At 38.8% G+C, this 23,060-nt stretch overlaps 2 protein-coding genes across 3 annotated transcripts; both read left to right on the top strand.

Moving 5' to 3' along the window:
* The first annotated feature begins 8,472 nt into the window (after nucleotides 1-8,472).
* On the top strand, nucleotides 8,473-14,777 carry steap4 (STEAP family member 4). The gene is made up of 10 exons (XM_006801348.3): nucleotides 8,473-8,964; nucleotides 9,341-9,448; nucleotides 9,542-9,612; nucleotides 9,737-9,824; nucleotides 10,550-10,828; nucleotides 10,993-11,087; nucleotides 11,188-11,298; nucleotides 11,714-11,756; nucleotides 11,839-12,003; nucleotides 14,095-14,777. The coding sequence occupies exons 1-10, from the start codon at nucleotides 8,764-8,766 to the stop codon at nucleotides 14,350-14,352; spliced, it is 1,419 nt and encodes a 472-aa protein (XP_006801411.1). The 5' UTR covers nucleotides 8,473-8,763; the 3' UTR covers nucleotides 14,353-14,777.
* Nucleotides 14,778-18,092: 3,315 nt separating this feature from the next.
* Nucleotides 18,093-20,169, top strand: LOC102777299 (mucosal pentraxin-like). Of its 2 annotated transcripts, none has more exons than XM_087848168.1 (5): nucleotides 18,093-18,201; nucleotides 18,433-18,487; nucleotides 18,909-19,011; nucleotides 19,096-19,393; nucleotides 19,531-20,167. In XM_087848168.1, the coding sequence occupies exons 2-5, from the start codon at nucleotides 18,433-18,435 to the stop codon at nucleotides 19,747-19,749; spliced, it is 675 nt and encodes a 224-aa protein (XP_087704294.1). In that variant the 5' UTR covers nucleotides 18,093-18,201; the 3' UTR covers nucleotides 19,750-20,167. The 2 variants fall into 2 exon arrangements, with proteins under 2 accessions (XP_087704294.1, XP_035768191.1); XM_035912298.2 differs by lacking the exon at nucleotides 18,093-18,201 and adding an exon at nucleotides 18,221-18,283 and having other exon boundaries at nucleotides 19,531-20,169.
* Nucleotides 20,170-23,060: the final 2,891 nt, after the last annotated feature.

Below are 23,060 nucleotides of genomic sequence, written 5' to 3'. Positions count from 1 at the left end.
CCTCCCAGCCTAGAGCTCGTTGTGCGTGTGTTTAGTAATTAGAATTAAAGTATTAGAGTTAAAAAGGAGGATTTCAGTCTGATTATGATGAAGGGAAAAATAATCCAAACTCTCCCTTATTGAAAAGGAAAAAAAATTGAGCGCAATACCACCTTTCAAGTGAACAGAGCTAAACAGACCAAACATGATTTGCTTTTAAGTAAAGCTGTCAGCGGGTTTGTGCATGTTTTCTCTGGGTGTGCATGAAAATGTTTGAGTGTTTGTAGGTGTGTGGATAAAGTGTGTCTCTTTGTGAGTGGCTATAAGTGAATGGGTCTCATCCGTCTGCCTTTCTTCTTCTTTTTTTTGCGGTGACTTTTCTTCTCGATTAAAAATGAATGCCTCCCCTTCTGCTCTCTGTCACTTTTCCCTGCTTCTGCTCCCACTCCCTCTCTTTTTCACTATTATCCCCTCTATATCCTCTCTATTTTCTTCAAGCTATCTCTATATATCACCCTGCGCACACATGCGTGCACACACACAGTGACACTTTCTTCCCTCCTTGCTCCTCGTAGCTCTCTCCTCCCATCTCATTCTCTGAGACCCTCTCTCTCTCTTTCTGAACATATTTCATCAAAGGCCCTGCACACAGGTAACACTCACCCTGATCTCATTAACTGCTGCTAAGCGCGCAAGACTTGAAAGAGCACACTGTTTCAAACACACACACGTGCACACAAACACACATACGTGTGCACAGACACACACACACACACAGCTTGTATAACCCTAACAGTTGCATAGGACAAGAAAATCAAAGCTGGAACCTTCCAGAGGGCTCATGTATAATTCTTAAACTGAGAAGTGTTATAACAATCTAATGATTTCAGGCTGAGGTGCGAATGCTGAGATAGGCCTTTATATTGGCTCTGTGTATGCATGTGTGTGTGTGTATGTGTGTGTGTGTGTGTGTGTGTGTGTATACCCCCCTCACTCAGTCTCTGTCCTGTTAGTAGCGGTATTAACCTGGGGTCTCTCTGCTCTCCTGATCAGTGTAACCCCATTAACTCCCATTAAGTCTCATTACTTCCCTCGTGAGGGTCGTTACAGCTTCCTTTATCTCATTACCTAAACACCACAGTATGCATTCTGTGGATTTCTGCTCAGTGCCACATAATTTTTGCAAGTAACTGCGACTCCTTATGTGTTTCATTGGCAGTAGGACCAGGTATGAATGGTGGTTTGTAAGCCTGCGATTGACAGTAATTGAGCAATCCACTTCCTCCCAAAGACGAGAAGGCAGCCCACACTGCCAAGAAAACATTTTTTTTTTTTTTTTTGAGGCCTGAAGGGCTGTGTGGAGAAACTACCAGGGAGGGGGCAGTAGAGTGACAGCTTGACACAGAGTCATAATTATACATGACTGTCAGAGTGAAATATTCAGCAGCGTGTGGTCATGGGGATGAATTATATATTCACTACTGTGAGGACTTCTGTTCCAGAGTGGGATTTGATGTTGTAGGTGCTGAGAAGGAACGGGTTCTGGAGTCAAATGGAGGGGGAAAACACAGAAACAGAGTGAGCGGTGTGATTAAAAGACATGAAGGGTGGCCACATTATGTCAGATGTGGAGGAAGTGAAGTTTTACTCAACAGCTCGCAGATCTCTGCAGTACTCTAGGTGCATGAAACATGTATGCCAGGCACAAGCGACTTACACAGTTTTTTTTTATTGTTGTTTTCACTCTAACATATGCTGTTCACAAACTTGCAGTTTAAACATTGAGTAAACGTCCTTCTGGTCATTTGTAGTTAGAGATAATTCACTGAAGCATAACACATACATATTTACAGAAGCGATGAGCGGTTCATTCTGCTTCCACTTTATACCGTTTCACTTCTTGTTTTTAGTGTGTTGGGAAAGAGGTGTTTTTGGCAAATCATAAAACTTATTGCAACACCAGTAAAATTTTAGAATAGGTTGCTTTTCATTCCCTATAGCATGTTTGTCAGATTACACAAAGAATAAATCCTAAATGGCATAAATGGAGCAAAGCCTACAAAGCTAGCTCAGGCAGACAATTTGCACAGCACTTCCAGACTCTCATGTGACACAGTATTTGCTGCAACATCCAACTGAGTCTTTGTAATAAGGTGGTGTATTTAAGCTGTCAAAAGCCCCGGTTACACTCCTGCTCTGCCAGTGTAGCTGCTTTTATGGCTCACTTTGCAACTCGTGCTGCCACGGTTACCGCTGCTTCTGCTGCTGCTAAATTTCATCAACGGCTGGTACCTGACCCACACACAGGGCTCATAAGATAGAAGTTTATCTTGGGAGATGGTTGCTTAAGGTCGTAAAATAGTCAAAGATGACGGAAAAAGTCCCGCATAATAAAACACATATGACAGACGTGTCTGCCTCTGATGTTGCTCTCGGATTTATACACCACATCATTCAAACTGCATGCCTAAAAACATTGCTATTGTAATATTTATTATCACATATGAGGCTTTCAAATGCAGGCATTATTTATTAAGATCTTAACTCCAAAACTCCAAAATGTGATTTAATCCAGCTGACTAAAACCCAGTGGCTATTGTCAGATTCTGTACATAAACATTTGAAACATCAGATCATTTAACTGGGTTCCATTACTCATAAAAAAAAATAGAAATTCAATGCCTAAAATATCTTTGAGCAGAGCGATGAAGGAGCCAGCTAAGAGAATTGGCAAAAAACAAACAAATAAATCCCCTTAGAAGTCATTTACTTTACAAGAGCAAAGACAGAAGCTAAAACATTTCATATTTCATTTTCACTTGTGAGTTAAGTATGCGCTTAGTGTTGTCATATCTGGACCAAAATAATAAATCAATCCCAAAATCCGATTCCATGCAAGTCCACCTATTTGTGCAAAGCACCAGAGAGATAATACTGTAGGCTATGTGTTGAAATAGAAAGTACCAGATTACAAATTAATTTGGTCACTGTGTTCTTCTGCCGGGAAAGTCCGTATTACAAAACACACAAAAAGGAACGGATGGAAAAGACTGAAAACTGAGTTACAAAAGTGTAAAAACGTAGTACACTAACCCCTGCACATACAAACATACAGGTGTAGTACCACAACAGACAGACAATTAGTCCTAAACAGAAAGAAATAGATTTAGTTAGGTCAAATGGTGTGCCCTAAAGTGTACTTGGTAGTGTGCACTCAAAAAATAGTCTTGGCCCCCAGTAAACATGGAGTAATAATTTTGAGTAAAATGCAACTGAAACATACAAAATCAAAGGTTTATTTATTCAGATAATTAATCATGAAGGAAAATGAGCTTGGTTTAAACAGAATGTTCCAGAATGACCAGATTCCATTAAGGTTATCATTTTATATGTAAATAAATCACATGTAAAGGTTTTACAGGTTGTCAAATTGCGTAATGTCAGAATTTTGGGCATAAATACTTCATTGATTGTGTGAGCTCTTTGCTGCTCCCCATATTTGTGTCTCTCTAACTTTGGCTATCTAATACAGGCAAATATAAAAACGTACCTGCCTTTGTATTCAAGGATATTAAAGTTATTAAATAACTTTGCACACACATTAACTGAAATAAAACAGAGGTTACACCAAAGTAGGTTGTAGCTACATCTGTGGTGGCTCCATATGCGGTTCTATAGTTGTATTCCTTCACTTTTAAACCTTTCACTTTTCCCTTATTATAGGATGACTAATCTACATAATACCTGTAGAAGAGCAGCAGACGTTTGAAGCACATGTACCCTTGTTTTGCAGACACTGCACTGGGACAGTCCATCACGTTCTTGCTTGCTATGTTATCACTGATCAAGCTGACTGTTCACGGCAGGCCACAAGGAAATGTTCCCCACCGACATGTTTTCAATTACTCTGGATGTTTGGTATAGTAAGCTTAACTTTGGTGGTTTTATGCATGATACTACATGATGAATGATAATAGAAGGAACTGCACTGCCTCCAACCCAAACCAGTTTGGACAAGCAGTCCCAAGTAAAGGGCTAATCAGGCAAGCAGATACCTGTGAGTGTTTGTAGAAGCTTTAGGGGCCCAACACCTCCACATAATTTTAGTGTTATTTTGAGGGGGCAGAATGGGCCGTGTCAACAGCACACACTAAGTAGACCCAATATCCAGAGTCTCAGGTCCCCACCAGTATTGCATACATCAGTGTTACCAAGACAACCGTTCAATCTTTTAGTCAGGTTTTATAACCACTGTGATTAGGGCTCATAAAGCTGAGACCATAGCCTGATGTTGTTCTGCATTGTAAGAGATAGAGAGACAGATATATGAGCGGAGGCGAGGGAGCACATGTGTGTGTGTGGATGTGCGTGTGGAGTGAAGTGTGTTACAAGGAAAGATTGGATCTGACCCATTAACTTTACAGATCACTCATTGAGCTCCAGAGCACTAGGGGTCAGGAGGGAGATTTCACTGTAAATCTCTAAAACGATCAAAATGATAGACCAGAGAGCTGAGGGACAGCGAGAGGGAGGGAGGGAGAAAGAGAGGGAGAGTAGCAGAGCAACGAGCAAGCACAGCTTGCAGCAATGTTTCTGACTCTGTCCAAAGCCAAGATAAGTTTTACTATGGATGTCATCTGCGTCCAAAACAGCCAGCTGGACTTTATTTTCTTCTGTTACTCGTGTAAACAATTTGCAAAAGGGAGGTTTTGACAGCTTTGCTATTTTCAGTGTAAATGGTGAAAAAGTACCTTTGGCAAAAAAAATTAAAAGAGTTCATAAACCCTCCTGAATTATGAGGATTAGGCAAACCTAATCAGACTAAACTAGTAATGCACAAACAGTTGTACTTCTCGTCTGTTTATTGAGCACATCTAATCAAGTAACTGCAAACTGTGTTGGGTTGTGTCTAAAAAACAGCTTTTTGCGGCAGCGACATTCCTCACATGTTTTTGTTTGTTTTGTTTGGACGATGAGGAGGAAGAGGAGGAGGGATTTTGGACACTTATGTAACTGTGTCTGGTTCTCAACATTTCCAGGATATCTTGATCAACAGTTCTCTGCAGTTCATATTAAATCGTCATAGGTGGGTTAAGGTTGGGTTCTGAGTTGGGTTTTCTCACAAACAAATACTGGGTCAGGCAGAAAACCATCCCTCAGCCAATGACATATTCCTCATCATATTTCAGAGTTGCCCTTTTCCTCCACACATATTGTGCTTTTTTTTTCTTTTTTTTGTCAAAAACTTCAACTTTTGTCCCATCTGTCCACAAATGGTTTCTGGAGGGTCTTTGATAGGTGTTGGCTGCTGGTGTTTTTCTGTTGCACACAGGTTATTTTCACCTATTTTCGGCACTCCACATTGTGCTGCAGATAGAATTTTTGTAGGGAGCCCGCTGCAGCAGCAGTTCTGAATTTTCTCCATGTATAGAAAGTTTCCCTTAATGAGGACTGGTGAACCCCCAAAATTTCATGAAGGTTTTGTAGCCTATTACTATACTATTACTATCACTTTGATCCAACCTTTTACGAGAGCTGATTTTGTTCTTAATCAGCTTAAATATACCATATTGTTTTAAGCCGGTACTGATCTGGAGCCCACAAATTCAATTTTATTTTTAAAGTTTGAATGAAGTCATTAGTACAGAGCACAGTGATTATTTTTTCAAACACAAACTTTGTCTTATTAGTTTTTTCAGACTCTGTTTGTCTGTAATTTAGAATCAGATGGAGAGAAGAACACATTTTATGTACAACCAATGCACAAATCCTGGTGAATGTTCAAAAACATTTTCTTGCAACTAGCCCTGGGTTATTTTTCCTTCTGGGTCTCTCATATTTCTGCCTTAACCTCCTAAGACTCGAACTCTTCCAAAGCATGCTTTTTTAATTTCTCTTTGATATTTGGGCATATTGGCCCCCGATGAATGTAAAAACAAAGAATTACCAGATTTTTTTTTAACCTTATTTTTGTTTCTAAAAAAAACGAGAGCCACATATGAGATATTTGTTTAAAATTTTGATAGAACAGTGGCAGTATTATGTCCTCAAGTGGATATCAGGCCCTTGTGTAGAGCAAAATTGAGTATTTTGGTCTAAATAACCCAAAATGTGATGTCCACATATGTGGATGCCAGGTCCCAGGGTGTTTTTAGATGTGGCCTTTCTGGCTGTGTTGGGTCATGGCCTGCAACCCAAAACATTACTTCAAAAAGATAGCTAAGGAGGTTCACATGAGGACATTCAGCGCCTTAAGGTAAACACAAACAGCAGATGTGTCATGTAGAGGAGGTGAAGCGAGAAGAGGGAAAAGTCACTGTACTAAACTCTAGCCTCAGACCAGGATGTTTTTTTGCCCTTCTCTTTTGCCCAGTGGCGCAGGAGCTTGTTTGCTTGGTCACACCTCAGATCCAATGACCTCTACCCGTCAAACCTCTACAATATTGTGGAACCATTATCTAGAATGACTTCTAACAAACCAACCACCTCTTTGTATAATCGACCTTGATTTTAGACATCCAATCACAATCTACAGGAAATTTTTCTGCTGTGTGTCACTATCACTACAACCGACCATCACACTCAGATGATCTATAACCTGGTGTCCATCTCATCCAGTAACACATGATCAAGGTCTAAGTTCTTCTGCGATCAACGTTCTTCATGTACGTATGCACCGAAACCTTGAACAGCGTGACTAAAAGTCTCTCTTTTTCACTATAACACCAAAGAAAGCTGGATGTTACTCTATCTGTAAGCCTCATTTCATGCAGAAAAATCTATTGACATACTATGGGGTTGTAATGCAGTCTGGCTTTTGCTTAGACACTCATATATTGCAGAGTGTAAAGCCAATCATGGTAATGGCTTTAGCCTGGGAATACTGGAAGGCCCAATCATCAGCCTGAGAGTGCCTTTTTTTCAGACTTGACATTTGATATGTGATTGCTGCTTCCATTCAGTTTTGTTTTGATCATCAGAAATCCACCCACACTGTTTTAAGCTAGATTGTTTGGTGCATAGAGCTCAGAAGTACTTAAGTGCAGCTCTTGTGCTCACTGAGGTCTAGCTCTGCACTTTAGTGCCTGGGCTTTTACTGATTGAACCCTGAACTTTTGTCTAAGAGGCTAAGGAACTCCTGGTTAGTTATAACTGACCGCTTGATATGGGAAAAAACAAACACTGTATCATATAAATAACACTGACCTGCTAGATTTATATAAACTTTAACTATTTTTTTCACCCAGCAGACATTCATTTGTTTACTTTTCTTCTTACTGTATTTACTGATCTGATCAAGCCAGATGCTTTCTCTTGAACGCTGCTTTTCCTCTGACCTTGGTATCTTGTGGGAAGAAGAGCAAGTGAGTAATTGTTTACCAAGTAGGAGATTAATTGCAGTTAAGGTCTCTGGCTAATTATGGGCCAAGAACCCAGATCAGCAACAAATTTCATTACTTTCTTTGTTTCTTTGTGCATATATGCATATGTACTCGTGTGTGTGTGTGTGTGTGTGTGTGTGTGTGTGTGTGTGTGTCTGTTTGCATTAGTAAAGTATAGTTATATTTGTGCACAATACATCCACACGCCAACCACTTAGTGATGCAGCACAGCAGAGGGAGTAATTACAGATTAGGACAGGTCACTAGGCCTGAGGTTCACCTCAGCCTTGAACGGTGGAGCTATTTTGGACCTCTGGGAAAATAGGAAGGGCTGCACTCAGAGGCCAGCTTAAGTTACGAGGCTAAGAACATTAATTACTCACTGGGACAACACATGAGTGCAGCTTAGACTGTAATTGGTGGGTTTGCCTACAAACTTCATGAATCAGGGTGCACCCCTTCTGACCACTGTATCACTGACTGATTATGAGGATTGTGTTCTTTGACTCCCAGTGAACCACAATTATCCTTATGCTATTAAAATAAGTGTTATTTGTTTTGCACTCAAGACCAAGCAATTATGTAGGTACAGGACGTGGGAATTTTACATGTAATATGAGGTGACTGTGATTTTGTCTATGAAGTTTTTTTGTGTGTGTTTAATTTGAGGCACGGTTTCCATCTACATGTATGACCCTGTTATGGTGAGCTTGACTGAGCAGAAACATTCCACACGTTGATTCTTAACTGCGCATTTCCTTCATGTCCTCATATCAACAACTTTCATCTACTGCATAATCTGGGTTTCTTGTGCTGTGACTTTATGTGATAAATTGGGGAAAATATTTTTTTCCAGCCATAGTACATTGAAGTCTTGTTTTCCAGTGTTGCATAATCTGTGTGGTTTCCCAGAAGCCTGCCATAATTCTTTACTTTGCCACAGTTTTCCTGGCAAAGCAAAGCACAGAGACACAGAGAGGCTCAGATAGAAAACTAAAGGGCTCTCTGAAACCTGCCTCCAACCTTTTGCCATGGAGTTTCCCAGATTAAACAGACTTCAGTCTGAGCCAATCCTAAAATGGGAGGGGATAGACAATACAAAAACTGACTCAGGACTGAAAAATCTGTCAGTCTAGAAAGTGACAGAACAGACACATGAACTTGAGAGGCAGTCAGATGGTCCACTGGCACTTTTTCCAGAAGGTTTCCTTATTTGAAGTAACAGTAATTTAGTTACAACTGTCTTGAACTTGGACACATTACTCATAATATTCACATTGCAGTCCAGCTGTCACTGAGCTTGCAGAAGACCTGGTAGAGCGTTTTGTTCTTTCAGAACCACAGGAGGTATTCTCCCTTTTTGTGTCAGACTGTGGCCGTGTTGTGTGACAGACTGAGCAGCATGTCAAAGGAGGTGAATTCAGAGAGCGTATCTCTGTGTCCTTTGAGCACAGCAGCAGCCACTGAGCAGGAGATGCTATGTATCTTTGGGACAGGGGACTTAGGGCGCTCTCTGGGCCAGCGTTTGCTCCAGACTGGCTACAAAGTGGTGTACGGCAGCCGCAGACCCCACAGCTGTGGCCCATTGCCTCCGGGAACTCAGGTACAGAGCATGATGTCTGTTGTTTTTGTTGTTCTTGTTCTTATTTGACAGCTGATATCACAACATGTGAACTGAAGGATAGTCCTTAACCAAAACAAATACCCGTGTTCAAAGTGCATAGTTAATGGTGTGAGAAAAGCAGCTCTTCTAATCAGGCTTGACCTTGTTTAGCTAAACATGTTTGGTGATAATTTGTGGACGTGCAAGCATCTCTCCAGATGTTGCTGTTTTTGTTTGTGCTCTACATTGTGCATTGGTTTGTTTCTTGTCCCGACTGAACTAGAATGTCAAAATAAAGGAAACCTTTTGTCAGCGGTGGTGTTACTATGTGTCATGGCCGTGCGTGACAGTTCTCCTGTGTTTATGTCTTGTGCAGGCGATGAGTCATGTGGCTGCAGCCCAATCAGCCAGGCTGGTTTTTGTTTGTATTCACAGAGAAAACTACAACTTCCTGGAGACGCTTGCACCTCAGCTCAAGGGGAAGGTACCTTGTTGCACAGTGAGATGACTTTGTGTGACAAAGCACTTGGATCATTTCTAACTTTTCATCCACTGTATTGATTTAATTGATTGGAAGGTTCTGGTGGATGTCAGCAACAACCTCAAGAAGAATATGTACCCCGAGGCCAATGCTGAATATCTGCAGAGGTAAGAGGAAACTAGGGCAGTAATGTAATAATATGAAATATTGGGATATCTCATGGACCATGTGGGTTGAATCACCTAAAAAAATGTAAGAACATGAGGCAAATGATTGTTGTTTAATAACCAGGCTAATCCCTGGAGCTCAGGTGGTGAAGGGTTTTAACACCTTGTCTGCATGGGCCCTTCAGAATGGACCTTCAGATGCCAACAGACAGGTAAAAGCTACATCTGCTTGTTGTGCTAAAATCTCCTTGCTTGCATGTATACTAGGGGTCATGTAAAAGGCCTTATAGTAAAAACTATTACGTATTTGCATGCAGAACCACATGCATTTGACAGTCTCTGATATGTTCACACAGCGGCTGCTGACCAAGAAGTTAAAAATAATAATCTCTTTCCTAAAGGAAAATATTTCCAACCAAGTTATATTATTAACTCATTTTGACGTTTTGATCAAACCAAAGCCAAGCGAAAGAGGAGGAGAGGAGTCAGCCTCATGTCTTTCCTGAGAATGCTGTCTCTGTGGTATCCTTGAATTAATTAACTCCACACTCTATCTCAGATCTAAGCTTCCCGTCATGTGTTTTGCTCTCTCACTGCAGCATGTGTGTATTTTTCTGCTCATTTTGATCCAGTTTCAGAGTCCCAGTGGACAATAAATAAAAAATAAAAACCACAAGAGAACGCGTGTGTTGTGGGGAGTACATGTTTATGCACTGGACTATGTTTAATTTTGAGCACCATCAGCAACATTGCATAGGTGTTGAGCATTCCTATGACCACATTGACTGTCAGTGTGTCTCTGTTGGTTGATCATCATGTGTGTGAGATTCATAAACATAAATGTGTAAATGTAGAATGATGAAAACCTCCAATTCTCACATGGGAAGTGCAGGTCTTGAGCGTTAAAAATTATAGATTGTTTTTCTTTCCTCTCCAGGTGTACGTGTGTGGGAACAGTCTTGAGGCAAAGCAGGCAGTAATAGAGGTGGCTACCAAATTAGGCTTCACTGTTCTGGACAGGGGGTCTCTGACTGCAGCCAGAGAGCTGGAGGATTTCCCTCTGCAGCTCTTCCCAGAGTGGAGGCTGCCCTTGCAATTGGCCACTGGCCTCACTGCCTTCTTCTTCTTCTATCTACTCATCAGAGATGTCATCTATTCGTATGTGGTGAATGATAAAGACATCTCCTTTAGAATCATGGCATCCTTGGCCAACAAGGTAAATCCTGTTTATTACTTTACAAATTAGCACATGGTACACTTTGAAAAGTCACCGCCAAATGTATTCCATAAAAAATGACTGAACAAATAAAAAGTTTTCACTTAAAACTCATGGTTTTTATCCTCAAAACAACTTGTGCTGGAACTGTCTCCTTCTTTCAGGTGTTCCCCATCGTGTCGCTCATTATGCTGTCTTTGTGTTACTTGCCTGGAGTCATAGCTGCCTTCCTTCAGCTCTACAGAGGAACTAAATACAAGTCAGTAATCAAAATAGGATGCAATTATATTTAATCCCAGCAGAGAGGTGTGCAATTTTCTAATCATTTTTGTGCCATACTACTCAAACCCATGTTTCAGGCGTTTCCCCGACTGGTTGGATCGTTGGATGTTGTGCAGGAAACAGCTGGGACTCGTAGCTCTTGCTTTGGCTTCTCTGCATGTGCTCTACACTCTTATCATCCCTATCAGGTGTGTAAGAGCTGCACATCTTCATGCCTCTTCATTAAACATATCTGGGACTGTTTATAACTGCTCACTAGAATAACATTGTTTGGGAAGATGTACATGGTCCCCAATGTCATTGACTTTCTTTTGGTCTCTGGTCACCACATCGTTGACAAATGCTTCATGTGTGGATTCAACTTTAAGCACTAATTTTAGACTACCCATAGATGACATGTCAGGGTCTGGTTGCCTAGGTAACCCTTTCACATATATACAGCTATAATGATAAGCCTAAATCATGCTTTAATAAACTTGTGAATAATGTCAATTCAGCAATTCTTGTGAAGTCTTCATCTAGGTTTTGTTTTAGATCTTAAAGAGTTATGCCCATCTGAATTGTCCACATGATTTTTCTCTAAATAATCATTTTGGCCCTCAGATATTATGTGAGATACAGACTGGCAGCACATACTATCTCACAGGTAAGACTTGGAAAATTTTTTAATCATACCTAGTTCCACCACTCCGTAAACAGCTGGTAAAAATGTTTACTGTGATTTTAAGATCAAGGAGAACAAAACGTCACCGTTTGACACCACCATGGCCTGGCGTACTGACTCGTACTACGTTATTGGGATTCTGGGATTTGGCCTGTATCTCCTTTTGGGAATAACCTCCCTCCCTTCTGTCAGCAATGTGCTCAGCTGGAGAGAGTTCAGCTTTATACAGGTAAGACGGATATAAAATGTAGTATCTAAAGTGATGTATCCCTAGCAGAAGGGGATTGATCTTTGAATTTGTTAGAAGTCTGGCAGCCAAGTTTTCAATGAGCTGGAAGCAGAAGAGGAGGGATTTATAGTAGCCTAAACATCATGAGATGAAAGCATGGAGCACTTTAGCAAGACCTGCTAGACAGTAAAGAAAAGAAAGTAATAAAAAAGTTAACTGGAGAAAGCTTAGACCCAAAGTTGCCTTGTAAACCTGTCCTAATAAGTTAATATAATTGACCTGCTCATCCACTTATTTAGAAAATATAGCTGACTTAAAATGTTCTTATTGAATAAAAGAGGCCGGAACTATATACTGTACCCTGTTAACTTAAGTTGTGATTCAAGAGCCAGGGTCCGTTTATCAAAGACATCTATATAATCACACCACTTTTTACAATCAGAGGAACTGTCCTCCGATGGTCACTAAAACAAATGCAGGTTTTCCATCTTTGATTTATAGCATGTGGTTCGTGCAAACTCATATTGGCACATTAGCGAAACAAAACTCTTGGCCTGATGAGTGAATCCTGTTTATAAGAAGAAAAACGTCAAGTCACAAGTGGAGGAATGAGAGTGTGGAATTTTTCCCTGGAGCTGGCCCACTGATGTTCCGAGCAATCCATCCAACAGATTTGTGCTTGTACAGAAGTTGGCATCTTTGCTTATTACTGGAATCAATTAATATCAGAAAGAAAATGGAAAACATGCTCTCCATCTAGAGCAGGGGTGTCAAAGATAAAGCCTGGGGGACAGAATCAGCCCGGTGAAGACTCCAAACCAACCAACTGGACGGTTTTGGAAACAGAACATTTGGACATTTACATCTGTGTTTTCAAAAGTTTTACAGAGTTTCTTGATGATAAAGAGATTCCCCGTGGCTATCCATACAAAGCCAAACTAATTAAGTTATAGCTTTCTATAATTTAAAGATGTCACAAAGATAAAATGTGTCTCCCGGATCTACAGTAAATGAGCATTTTTGCTACTCTCTGGTTTACTCAATCACACTTAAAAATAAAAACAACAATAACAGAAGTTTCAAAACTTTTTTTTTTTTTAAACAAAGAAAAAATAAACACAGTGGTATAGGAAAGAGCATTTCTGTGATATTTAATCTGTCAATTCCTCATAAAACTACTGCCACTCCACTATTGCACCTATTCATACTCGAGGCTGCTGAGGAACAGTTAGTGTGAAAATTGACAGAGAGGCTACTGCGCCTTTAAGGAAGGATTCTGGCAGAAAAATTGCTTGGTAAATTCTTCACATTGTGTCTAATTTGCAAAGGTACAAACTGTGACTGGCAAGAACAAATGTGGATAGGAAAACACACACATGGGCCAGACAGCTGTGTTAAAGTTCCCACTGGAAACAAACTGTCAGAAATCTGTTAGTTATATTTCCCTCCTTCTCTTTCTAACTCTGTCTTTACTTAAACAGACACAAATAATGTTTACCTTTGTTCCCACTCTGACCAATCAAAAATGAAATGGGACACACTACGGGGAACAAACTCATTCATAAATGTATCTGGGTCATGTCAAGCTCATATTCTTATTCCACCCCTCCCTTTACTCCAGCCCAAATTAGAGCAGAGATTTAAATGTTAAGTTATGCATCAGATGTAATTTGGGCGCATATATTATCCTGGGCCTCAGTCCTAAGGCTTTGTTCATGTGTATATAATGTATTTAAATGTGCACAAGTATGTACGTGTACCTTTATGTATATGAGTACACAAAGTCAAAGAGTGCATGCGTTGCACATATGGAGCTATGTCTCTATTAAGGTCAGCTTGTCACTGCAGTTTTTGACTTCATATAAAAGAAAAGAAATTGTCTTTTATCTTTATTCTTTTTTATTTTATACACATTTATCCCTCAGCATCTCTCTCCTCCGAGAGAGATGCTGACGACACAGACGACATGTTCCTTATGCATAGATGCAAACAAGTCTGCCAGAAAGAAACTGACTGCACATCATAACATCAATGCTTTCTGAAAATAAATGTAACATAATGAACCTGTTTCATTGTTTTACTGTCTTTCAGTCTAAGCTGGGCTACCTGACACTATTCTTCTGTACATTTCACACCTACCTGTACGGCTGGGATACGTTTCTTCAGCCTTCATCCTACAAATGGTTTATGCTCCCTGGCTACATGCTTAGTCTGGTGGTGCCTTCTGTGGTGTTAGTGCTCAAGCTGCTTCTCCTCCTGCCCTGCGTGGACAGCACTCTCACCCGGATTCGACAGGGCTGGGAGAGAACTGATCCCGAGCAAGAACGCAAAAAATTACTCCTAACATAAGGCAATGGCACTGCAGGTACAAATGAATTATAAACACAGACGCAAAGGCATGTCATAGAGCCAGGATTATATGTTTACAAGAAAACTGTTCAGTGTTGTAAACGTGGTACATGTAAAAGCAGCTTTCCTTTGCCTTTGTGTTCGCCTCCATTGAAGCTCAATATTTTCCACATGTACCTCCAGAAGTGTTGCATAATGTAATCTGAGATTCTGTGTTGTGTCCTCTATGACATCCTTATAAAAAATAAAGAAAAAAGAAAAAAATACTATCAATCTGAACTTGCAGTGTGTAGTGGGTTATGTTTATTGCATTTATAGTTACGTATTTGGTTCTCACTGCTTTTCCTTTGTTCTTTCTTGTTAAACACCCATTATGTTAATTGCAACCGCTGTAAATACTCTTTAAAATAAACAACAGTGTAACAGACCAAGATTGTCTTGTCTTGTCTCTCTTTCTATATCTCTTTCTATCCAGAAGCTCAAACTTTGGGAGATTTCCCTGCTGAGTTGGCTGTGTCTCGTTTAGTCGTCTCGGTCTGATCCCTCTCCAGGGTTCATCCCTCTGGCTGATCAGATAGCGTTCTCTCAGAAACATTTGGCCTGAAAACTAGCCTTCTCCCCAGTCACCGCTGGATCTCATCACTAGGAAAGAGGAATTTAAGACTCCTCCATCACCGTCGTCTGTTGAAAGAATCTATTGTTGGGTTATCACAGTTCAGATAGCCCCGTGATGTTGCGCTGCATCAAGTCATTTCCTGAAGTGAGTAAAAACACGTAAATGTCATTTTATTAGTAGTTGTAAATGAAATCTAATCATGACAAGTACAGGCGTAGATGTGAAAGAATGTATTCAAAGTAAAGGATACACCATTCCTGTGACTCCTGCTGAATGTGATGGACCACGCAGTGAAGGAAACTTAAGACACAGGTTAAAGTCTAAAAAAAAGATTATTTATTTAACCCAAAAAACATAATTGGTTAACTCATGCAAAAAGAATCAAAATCTTGGGCTCATAAAAGAGGTCAAAATAACAGAACTCTACTCAAAGTTGACAACACTACTGATAACTCAAACAAACTGACCTAACTTAACGAGACAAAGGGGAAACTTAAATAGTGGCTGATCAGCCCACAAAAAACAAAACCTAAACCTAACATAATGAACTCCAATTCCCCCCCATGGTCCCGAGTTATGGCATGAACCAATTTGTAGTCTTCCTTTAAAGCTCGCTCCGCCCCTTTTCCACCTCTTGGCTCCTTAATCAAGGGACTGGAACAGCTGCAACTAAGGTAACAGCTAAGATTAATCATACATAACAGTGTAAACTAAAATGTGCGCACTTATTTTAGAATGCAGTGTTATGTGGATATGTGAATTAATTCTAAACCAAAACCAGTTATTTATTGTCCTGTAAAATAATTCCTATATGTAAAGAAAGACAAATGTGAATGCAATGTTACTTATAAGCCTCTACACTAACATGGTGGGTATTACCACTGTGTGGCTGTAAGTGCAGCCATCACACTGAGATAAAAACCTTCAGGTCTCATGAAGTTGCCTTTTAAATGGCCCTTATCAGTTATGCCACCACTGGTGGTGTCAGTCAAAGTTGAACTTTTTGCCCTATCCATAAACAGGTGAAGTGGTAACAACTTACTTGAGCCAGTTAGGATATGAAGGAGTGCCCTTATAACACCATCTAATAAGGACAGTCCAAGGAATGCTATCTCTGGTAATGATAACATGTAATAAAGCAATTAAAGGACTCCAGAGACAAAATATAAACTAAGAGGCAGTTTTATTGCTGGGAGTTACAAATGAAAATACAAAATACAAAGTCTTGCCCTGGCAAGACATGAACCACATACACAGAACTTTAAGCTAGACACAAGAAATGAAACAGAGCACACAGCGCAGAGAAAACTCAGCGGCAAGACTGACATGAAGACTGACGACATGATAGGAAACAGAAGGAAACTGAGGACTTAAATACACAGGAGAGGCAAAACAAAACATAACACACGCAGGACAAGAGACTTTCAAAATAAGACAGGAAGTAACACACACTAAGACCCAGACTAAGACATGTGAACTAGACAGTGGGATATGACCGGGCTGAGGAACAGAGAAGGAGAGAGGGACACACAGAGACAGAGAGATGGGTAAACATAGGTAAACACGGAGACGAGGCCGACTTTCACAGAAGTCGATGAGGACAAAACAAAAAACACCAAAAGCAACCTAACAATGTCAAACAAGACTAGAGACTCAAGAGTAAACCGCACAAAGCTCAAACTTAAATCATCTTCTTAAGGTAAAAATGCACAATAAAAATCAAAATGCTGGGTCAAAGATTCAGGACCATGACATCAACACTTAACACTTATTTGATGCTTTCCAAGTAAATACTCAAAACACCAATTACCTTCTGTTTTGCAAGATGCTAGAAATAAAGCAAGTGCTTGTTGGTACTGATGTGTGATGTCCATGTGAGGGATTGTGTGTTTTTGTTTGTTTTATTGTGACATCCACAAGAAAATAGCTACATACCTGGGAATACCATCAGCTGGAGGGCACTGGAGTTCCAGACTTTAGAAAGAGTGCTGAACAGGCACATGCACAGATAGACCCCAGGTGGTGCTCAAGCACCTGACCCTTTGGGCAGGAAGGTTTTTTCCCCCACGTGTGTCTATTTTATAATTTTACATTTTAATTTCAAAGTTGTCCCATGGCATCAATTCCTAATTGAAAGCATATAATGCCCAACAATTGTGTTTTTATAATTCTGCAATGCCGTACACCCCCTGGCCCCTGCATCGCCTTTCCTTGTTGTCACAATCAGTTGCTTATGCCATTGGAGAGCTCTGAGGATCAGCGTCACATCTCAGACCTGCTTTTACTGATTACAGACAGGTAACATTAGTGTCTGCACTGGCCTCATCCACACTTGTTATTGCTATGTAATTAAAAAACCACTAAAACACATCAATTTAGGCAGTTAAACATTAGCAATTACACCACAACATTAGCTTATCAAATGCAAGGTACTTTAAAATGCACAAGAGAAGTCAATTTCACTCTTTGTATGACAGCAGAAATAATTACATGATCATTAGTCTAATATTTTGGAATGTTGAAAACTGAACTATTATCAGTACCATTGTTCATTACATTATTATTATCATTATAAATGCCTTAGTGTAATACAGAATAACCATTAACTATCATGTACAATGTTAACTTTGAATTTACCAATGACAGCTCTATGCAAACAAAGGACATGTTATAAAACAGCAAGACAGAGAACTACAGCAGGCGTCCCTCTTCTGTCCACAATCACGCCATCAAACAGTGAGGAAGATGAAAGAACAAGTAGCTTATATAAGCAAGTAATAGCTGTGGTCCTGTATGCCATTAGATTTTTTAATATATATGCCCCCAAAAATGTGGCCTTATTGTGTTGTTAGCTATACAGTGTAGCATCAGCTACAACTCTTAGGCATCACTTTGAGAATTTTCCATAATAATTTCATATCTCACTGTTTTATTTCCCTTAGTCAAACGTTTTGAGCTCATTAGTCTCCCGTTCATACTCAGTTCATGGTTTAGTTGAGTATTAGTACAAACCAAGGAAAGTTTCAACTGAACTGACCTTCAGCTCTGTAGAATTATCAGCATACTGCAGATTACAGGAAAAAAGAAAAAAGTATGAAAAAAGAAGAAGTGGATGAAGGAAGTGAACACACTGACACAGAGAAACCGCCAGAAATGGGGAAGAAGTATATAAAACTCAAACTTTCACAACATTCACAACTGCTGCACAGACAGTACCAGACACAGATTTCAAGGTAAGTTGAGACATTCAAAACTGGCATGTGTAAGAGCGTAAACTTCATTCTTTCATTTTTGTTTTTACAACGAGCAATACAGGTGAAGTAGATAATTTACGCTTCTATTGTTTATTGTAAGAATCCAAAACAAGCAGTAAACTGGTATCACTAGTCTTGAGAATAATTCAAAAAAGTTCCATTTATATAATTAAGTATAATTTGTGCTGTGATTTTTTTGCCTTGTATTAGATGAAGCTGTTCCCTGTACTGGTGATGCTGACAGCATGTGCTGCAAGACCTCAAGGTATTTTGTTTTGTTTTTTTTCTGAACAAAGTGAATACAACAGCAGATTTCTACGATGTTCATGTAATTTCTTATTCACTTTTAATGATACTTTGTTTTTTAATAATGTTATTAAAATTTCTAGCCAATCTTTGTAACAAGACTGAGAAACAAAAAGGATTTACATAAATTTAAAATTTGTATTTTTAATGTTGTTTCTTTCTGGCTTCATGTGAATTTGACTCATTGAAAACCTTTGAGAAAAATATAGTATTTCCTTCTTTTTAAGTTTTCTTATTAATCGTATTAATTTCTTGTTAAATCTGAGTGTTGGCAGGACCCCGCGCATATGCTTCTCTGTGTTCATAATTGCCTGCATTTTCCTTTTTCATAAAAAAAGGAAAGCCACTTGAAAAGTTTCCTCCTCTTTCTCTCTTCTCAGATTTGTCTGGTAAAATGTTCACTTTCCCACTGGAATCCAACAGAGCTCATGTGAGGCTGAATGCGTCGAGATTGGATTTAAGTTCTTTAACACTCTGTCACAGGTAGCAATGAATATGTAAACATTTCCTATAAGAAGCAACTGTATCTCTGACTGTGAAATAAGTCATCCTTTGCCATGCCTACAGATCATTTACAGACCTTAAAAGAGACCACGTTTTGTTCTCTATGGCTACACCTGTTCATTCCAATGACTTCCTGATCTTCTGGGATGGTACAAATAAAGAGATTGAGCCCCATATCAAGGACAGGAAAGCTGAATTTGGAGGACGAGACTACAAGCCAAACATGTGGCACTCTATCTGCAGCACGTGGGACTCTGAGTCTGGACTGGTGCAGATTTGGTTTAATGGGCTACCTTCGATTAGGAAATTTGTCAGCACTGGAACAAACATCGTAGGACCTGTTATAATAATTTTAGGACAGGTACATGTTTTATTGATAAATTATAAATACTTATTTAGAGTCAGTCAGACGCTGTATATACTAATAATGTACTATATGTACTATAATGTACAATGTAGTTTTAATCTATTGTATCTCAAACACTGCATTCTTTACAGGAGCAAGATTCCCACGGTGGCGGATTTGACATTAAGCAGTCTTTCGTTGGCATGATGTCTGACGTCCACTTGTGGGATCACATCCTTTCCTCCTGTGAAATTCAAAACTATGTGGATGAACTAAACTTCACGCCAGGGAATGTGTTGAACTGGAGCGCACTGGAATTTGAGATCATAGATAGAGTACTGATAGAAAATAAACTCATGACGTGTCACTAATTAGAAAATTACAAAGTCAAAAATCTGGTCAAAAAAACTACTTTGTTTTTATGTCCATCATAAAGAATATTTGATGATTTTTTTTAAACCCTTTTACGATGATCATATGAAAGCGTTACACTGGTCGCTGTGATTAAGTTACATGTTGGTTAATCCATGAACAACATTGAGAACAAAAACTGGTGAGCATAAATATAAAAAATAATTTTTTTTTTACGAATTTCTAATTGTAAATTTATTGTAAAGATGAACAATAAATTGACAATTCATCAACTTGTGCTATAAATGTTTTTCTAGTCAGTGACTTCTGTGCATGACAATAAAATGTAAAAAAAAAAAAGAAAAAAGAAGAAGCTTTTTTTTTTTTCCCAAAATATCACCATCAGCACTGCGTCACAAAGTGCAATTGACAGAGAAGTCCACACTTCTCCATTAAATCTGAAAACACTGCATCTCTACTTAAGTATTTCAACTTAATCTAAAAGGTGGTGTTTTAGATGTCGCCCTCTACTGGCCAAAACTGATAAATGCAGTTTTTTTCCCTTGTTTTGGCTTTTTAAAAAAATAATCAGATCGTTCAAGTACTATTTGTGTAATTTTATGAATACTTAAATAAATATGTACATTAGCTGGATAGCAGTATAAATATATAAATGGACCTATACCATATACACAGAAGACTCTGGGATTTTTATTGTTTATGTGAGTAGTTCCTTTTTGACAGATGCCCGACAGTGGTGCAATCCGTGAAACTCACAGATGAACACACACTGTGTAAGAACACTGATAGCTGTGTTTGTTTTATTTGTTTAGATCAAACATGACAAAACACATAAAAGTGTTTTTAGATTACCATAGAGCTGTTTAACGCACACATCTATTAAATCTTCATGTATTTACAATACAGAAATGGCATTGCCATGAAAATTGTGTTGCTATGTACAGTTCAAATGTTCAAACGATCAATGAGTGTAAGTAAACAAGTCCAAGGAGCACATGCAGGAGCAAACAAGTGCTTTGATAATAAAATTAGGGAAAAACATGCACTCACGTGGACTTTTGCAGTGCAGGTCGTTCTTCAGCCAAACAAATACTAACTGTCAATAAAAGTCAATAAAACTACTTCTGCCTTTCATGCGTCCAAAATCAAAGTGAAAGTACAGAGACTTGATCTGTAAATGACTGCAGAATATCAGCTCTGGTAGAAAAACAACTCACCAATCACCTCTATTTTTGATATTTTTGTTGGGAACTAAAGAGAACCTCTTGAAGGCCCGATTCTTAGTGTTAGTGACCTTCTGCATTTCCACTAAAAAATAAAAAATATATAAATTCAACAGTAAATTTGCATTTCTTACATGTAACTTAGCACTGGCTGGAATTAAATAGGACACAATAATGCTATAAAGTGCGTAAGATATTTTAGTTTGGACCAAACTGTAATGCAACTGGTGACCAAAGTAGGACTTACAGCTTTGTTTACAGTCTCCCACTTTCAGAGGCTCAAAGGAAGTTTATCAAACTAATATAAGGATTGTTTTAATATGATAACAGGATTAAAATTCTTTAGTGTCTGGAATCCAGAACCCATGAACATCATCCGATGTTGTGTTTCCTGGCTTTAGATGCTCTTCAAGGCCTTTATAGCAGCCACATTCACTTGCTGCTTGTTTGTGGGTTTTTCAGCCGTCAGTTTTGTCTTTGGAAACTGAAAAACTAATTAAGTCAAGTTAAATTTAGTTTAATCTGTCCAAAGATTTGTTTCCTGTGCATGCTCTTTTACATGTTTTCTGGCAAAGTCTACTCAGCCATTTTTGTTCCAAGTGTAACCAGTTGTTAGCACTTTGTAAACTCTGTTTTTACGCTCAGGAAGGTTTAGCTTGATTGCAGACTTTAAAAATAATATATCTGCTTCATTGAGATTGTAGTTTCTTAACAATTGTCTTCCAGGCTTTTTGGCATTTAGTGTGCAGCAGGTTTGTTTTATTTTTCACCCTGATGATGGTCATAAGATACAAGAAAAAGCTACCAAATTACAAGTTTAACACTTTGAATTATCTCCAGATCTTTTATCTGCTAAATCTGACATGAAATATTGAATAAACAGATCTGATTTGGCCATGAAACTACTCATATAGATAATAAAATTTTATATAATATATAATATTGTATTATACATTGTCGCAGGATGCCCTGAGCTGCAGAAAACTTATTTCTAAGTTAAATATTAAAAATCTAAGCAATGTTTGATTTGTAATATGAGTCTTTGTATTAGATGGCACTGTGGCTTCTATTGTTGATGCTGGCATCATTGCTGCCAGTCCTAAAAGTACAGAAGATAAATATTAAAATGAAACTCAAAGAAAATTCATGCTGATGAAAATTGTGTGCAGGATTTAGATGCGTTAAGTTTTAATGCTTGTTATTGCTTAGTGGTTTAATTTAAGGATGAAACTAACATTACTAGATCTTAAACCCATGCCTCCTACAGCAACAGCAATAGATAAATTATACAGGTTGTCCATAATTGTATATCTATTGTCTTATAGACTGTATTTTGACTTTTGGCTGCTCCATAAATTCACTGACTTGTTGTGCACTAACAAGGAGGTCATCAGGCTAAGTAAACAAGTCCAATGTCCAAAGGCATGTCAGAGATAATGAAGCTTTGGCAAACATAAATATCAGAGTGGATTAGCGGGAATTTTGGCAGCTCACAAGGACGAAGTTACTGATAAATGGAGGTTGGTCAAAAACATTTCCATATTGTGAAGAAAGAGATAATAAATTTGATTCATATCTTTGGTAGAGCAGCTTTTAAAATGTTTAATGTTTCAGAGAAGACATGCATCTAACTATTAAAGATGCTTCTATCATATACTTCTATAGACTGTTTTAGACTGAGATATGACAACAACACAACTCATTTGTGTGTCTAGAAAAGAGGGAAAAAATGACAGCCAAGTCCTCACTGAAGCAAAAGTACACTGAACTACTTTTGTTTCACAGGGTAGATAATGCTCATTTCAATGATATAAAATAATATTGTTTTAAAGTAATATTGCTACTTCAGCTGCTTCCTCTTGCCCATAGTGGCCATAAAGAGATCTCAGTTAGACAAAATAACAGGATCTTTCAATGGTGCACTTTTGTACAAAATGCCTCTGTGTTACTGGACTCACTGTCTATGGTCATACAAAGGAGGGAAAAGAACTTTAGAAAATATCAATTTAATCTGACTAACTCAGACTCCCAAGCTTTATGGTAACATAGAAAGAGGACTATGGAATTCACTTTTCATTGGAGAAGAT

The sequence above is a fragment of the Neolamprologus brichardi genome, chromosome 11 (assembly GCF_056152115.1).
Source record: "Neolamprologus brichardi isolate AB-2024 chromosome 11, ASM5615211v1, whole genome shotgun sequence".
NCBI classification, from domain to species: Eukaryota; Metazoa; Chordata; class Actinopteri; order Cichliformes; family Cichlidae; genus Neolamprologus; species Neolamprologus brichardi.
Note: the sequence above shows the minus strand (reverse complement) of the source record. Positions and strands in the feature narration are given on the sequence as shown.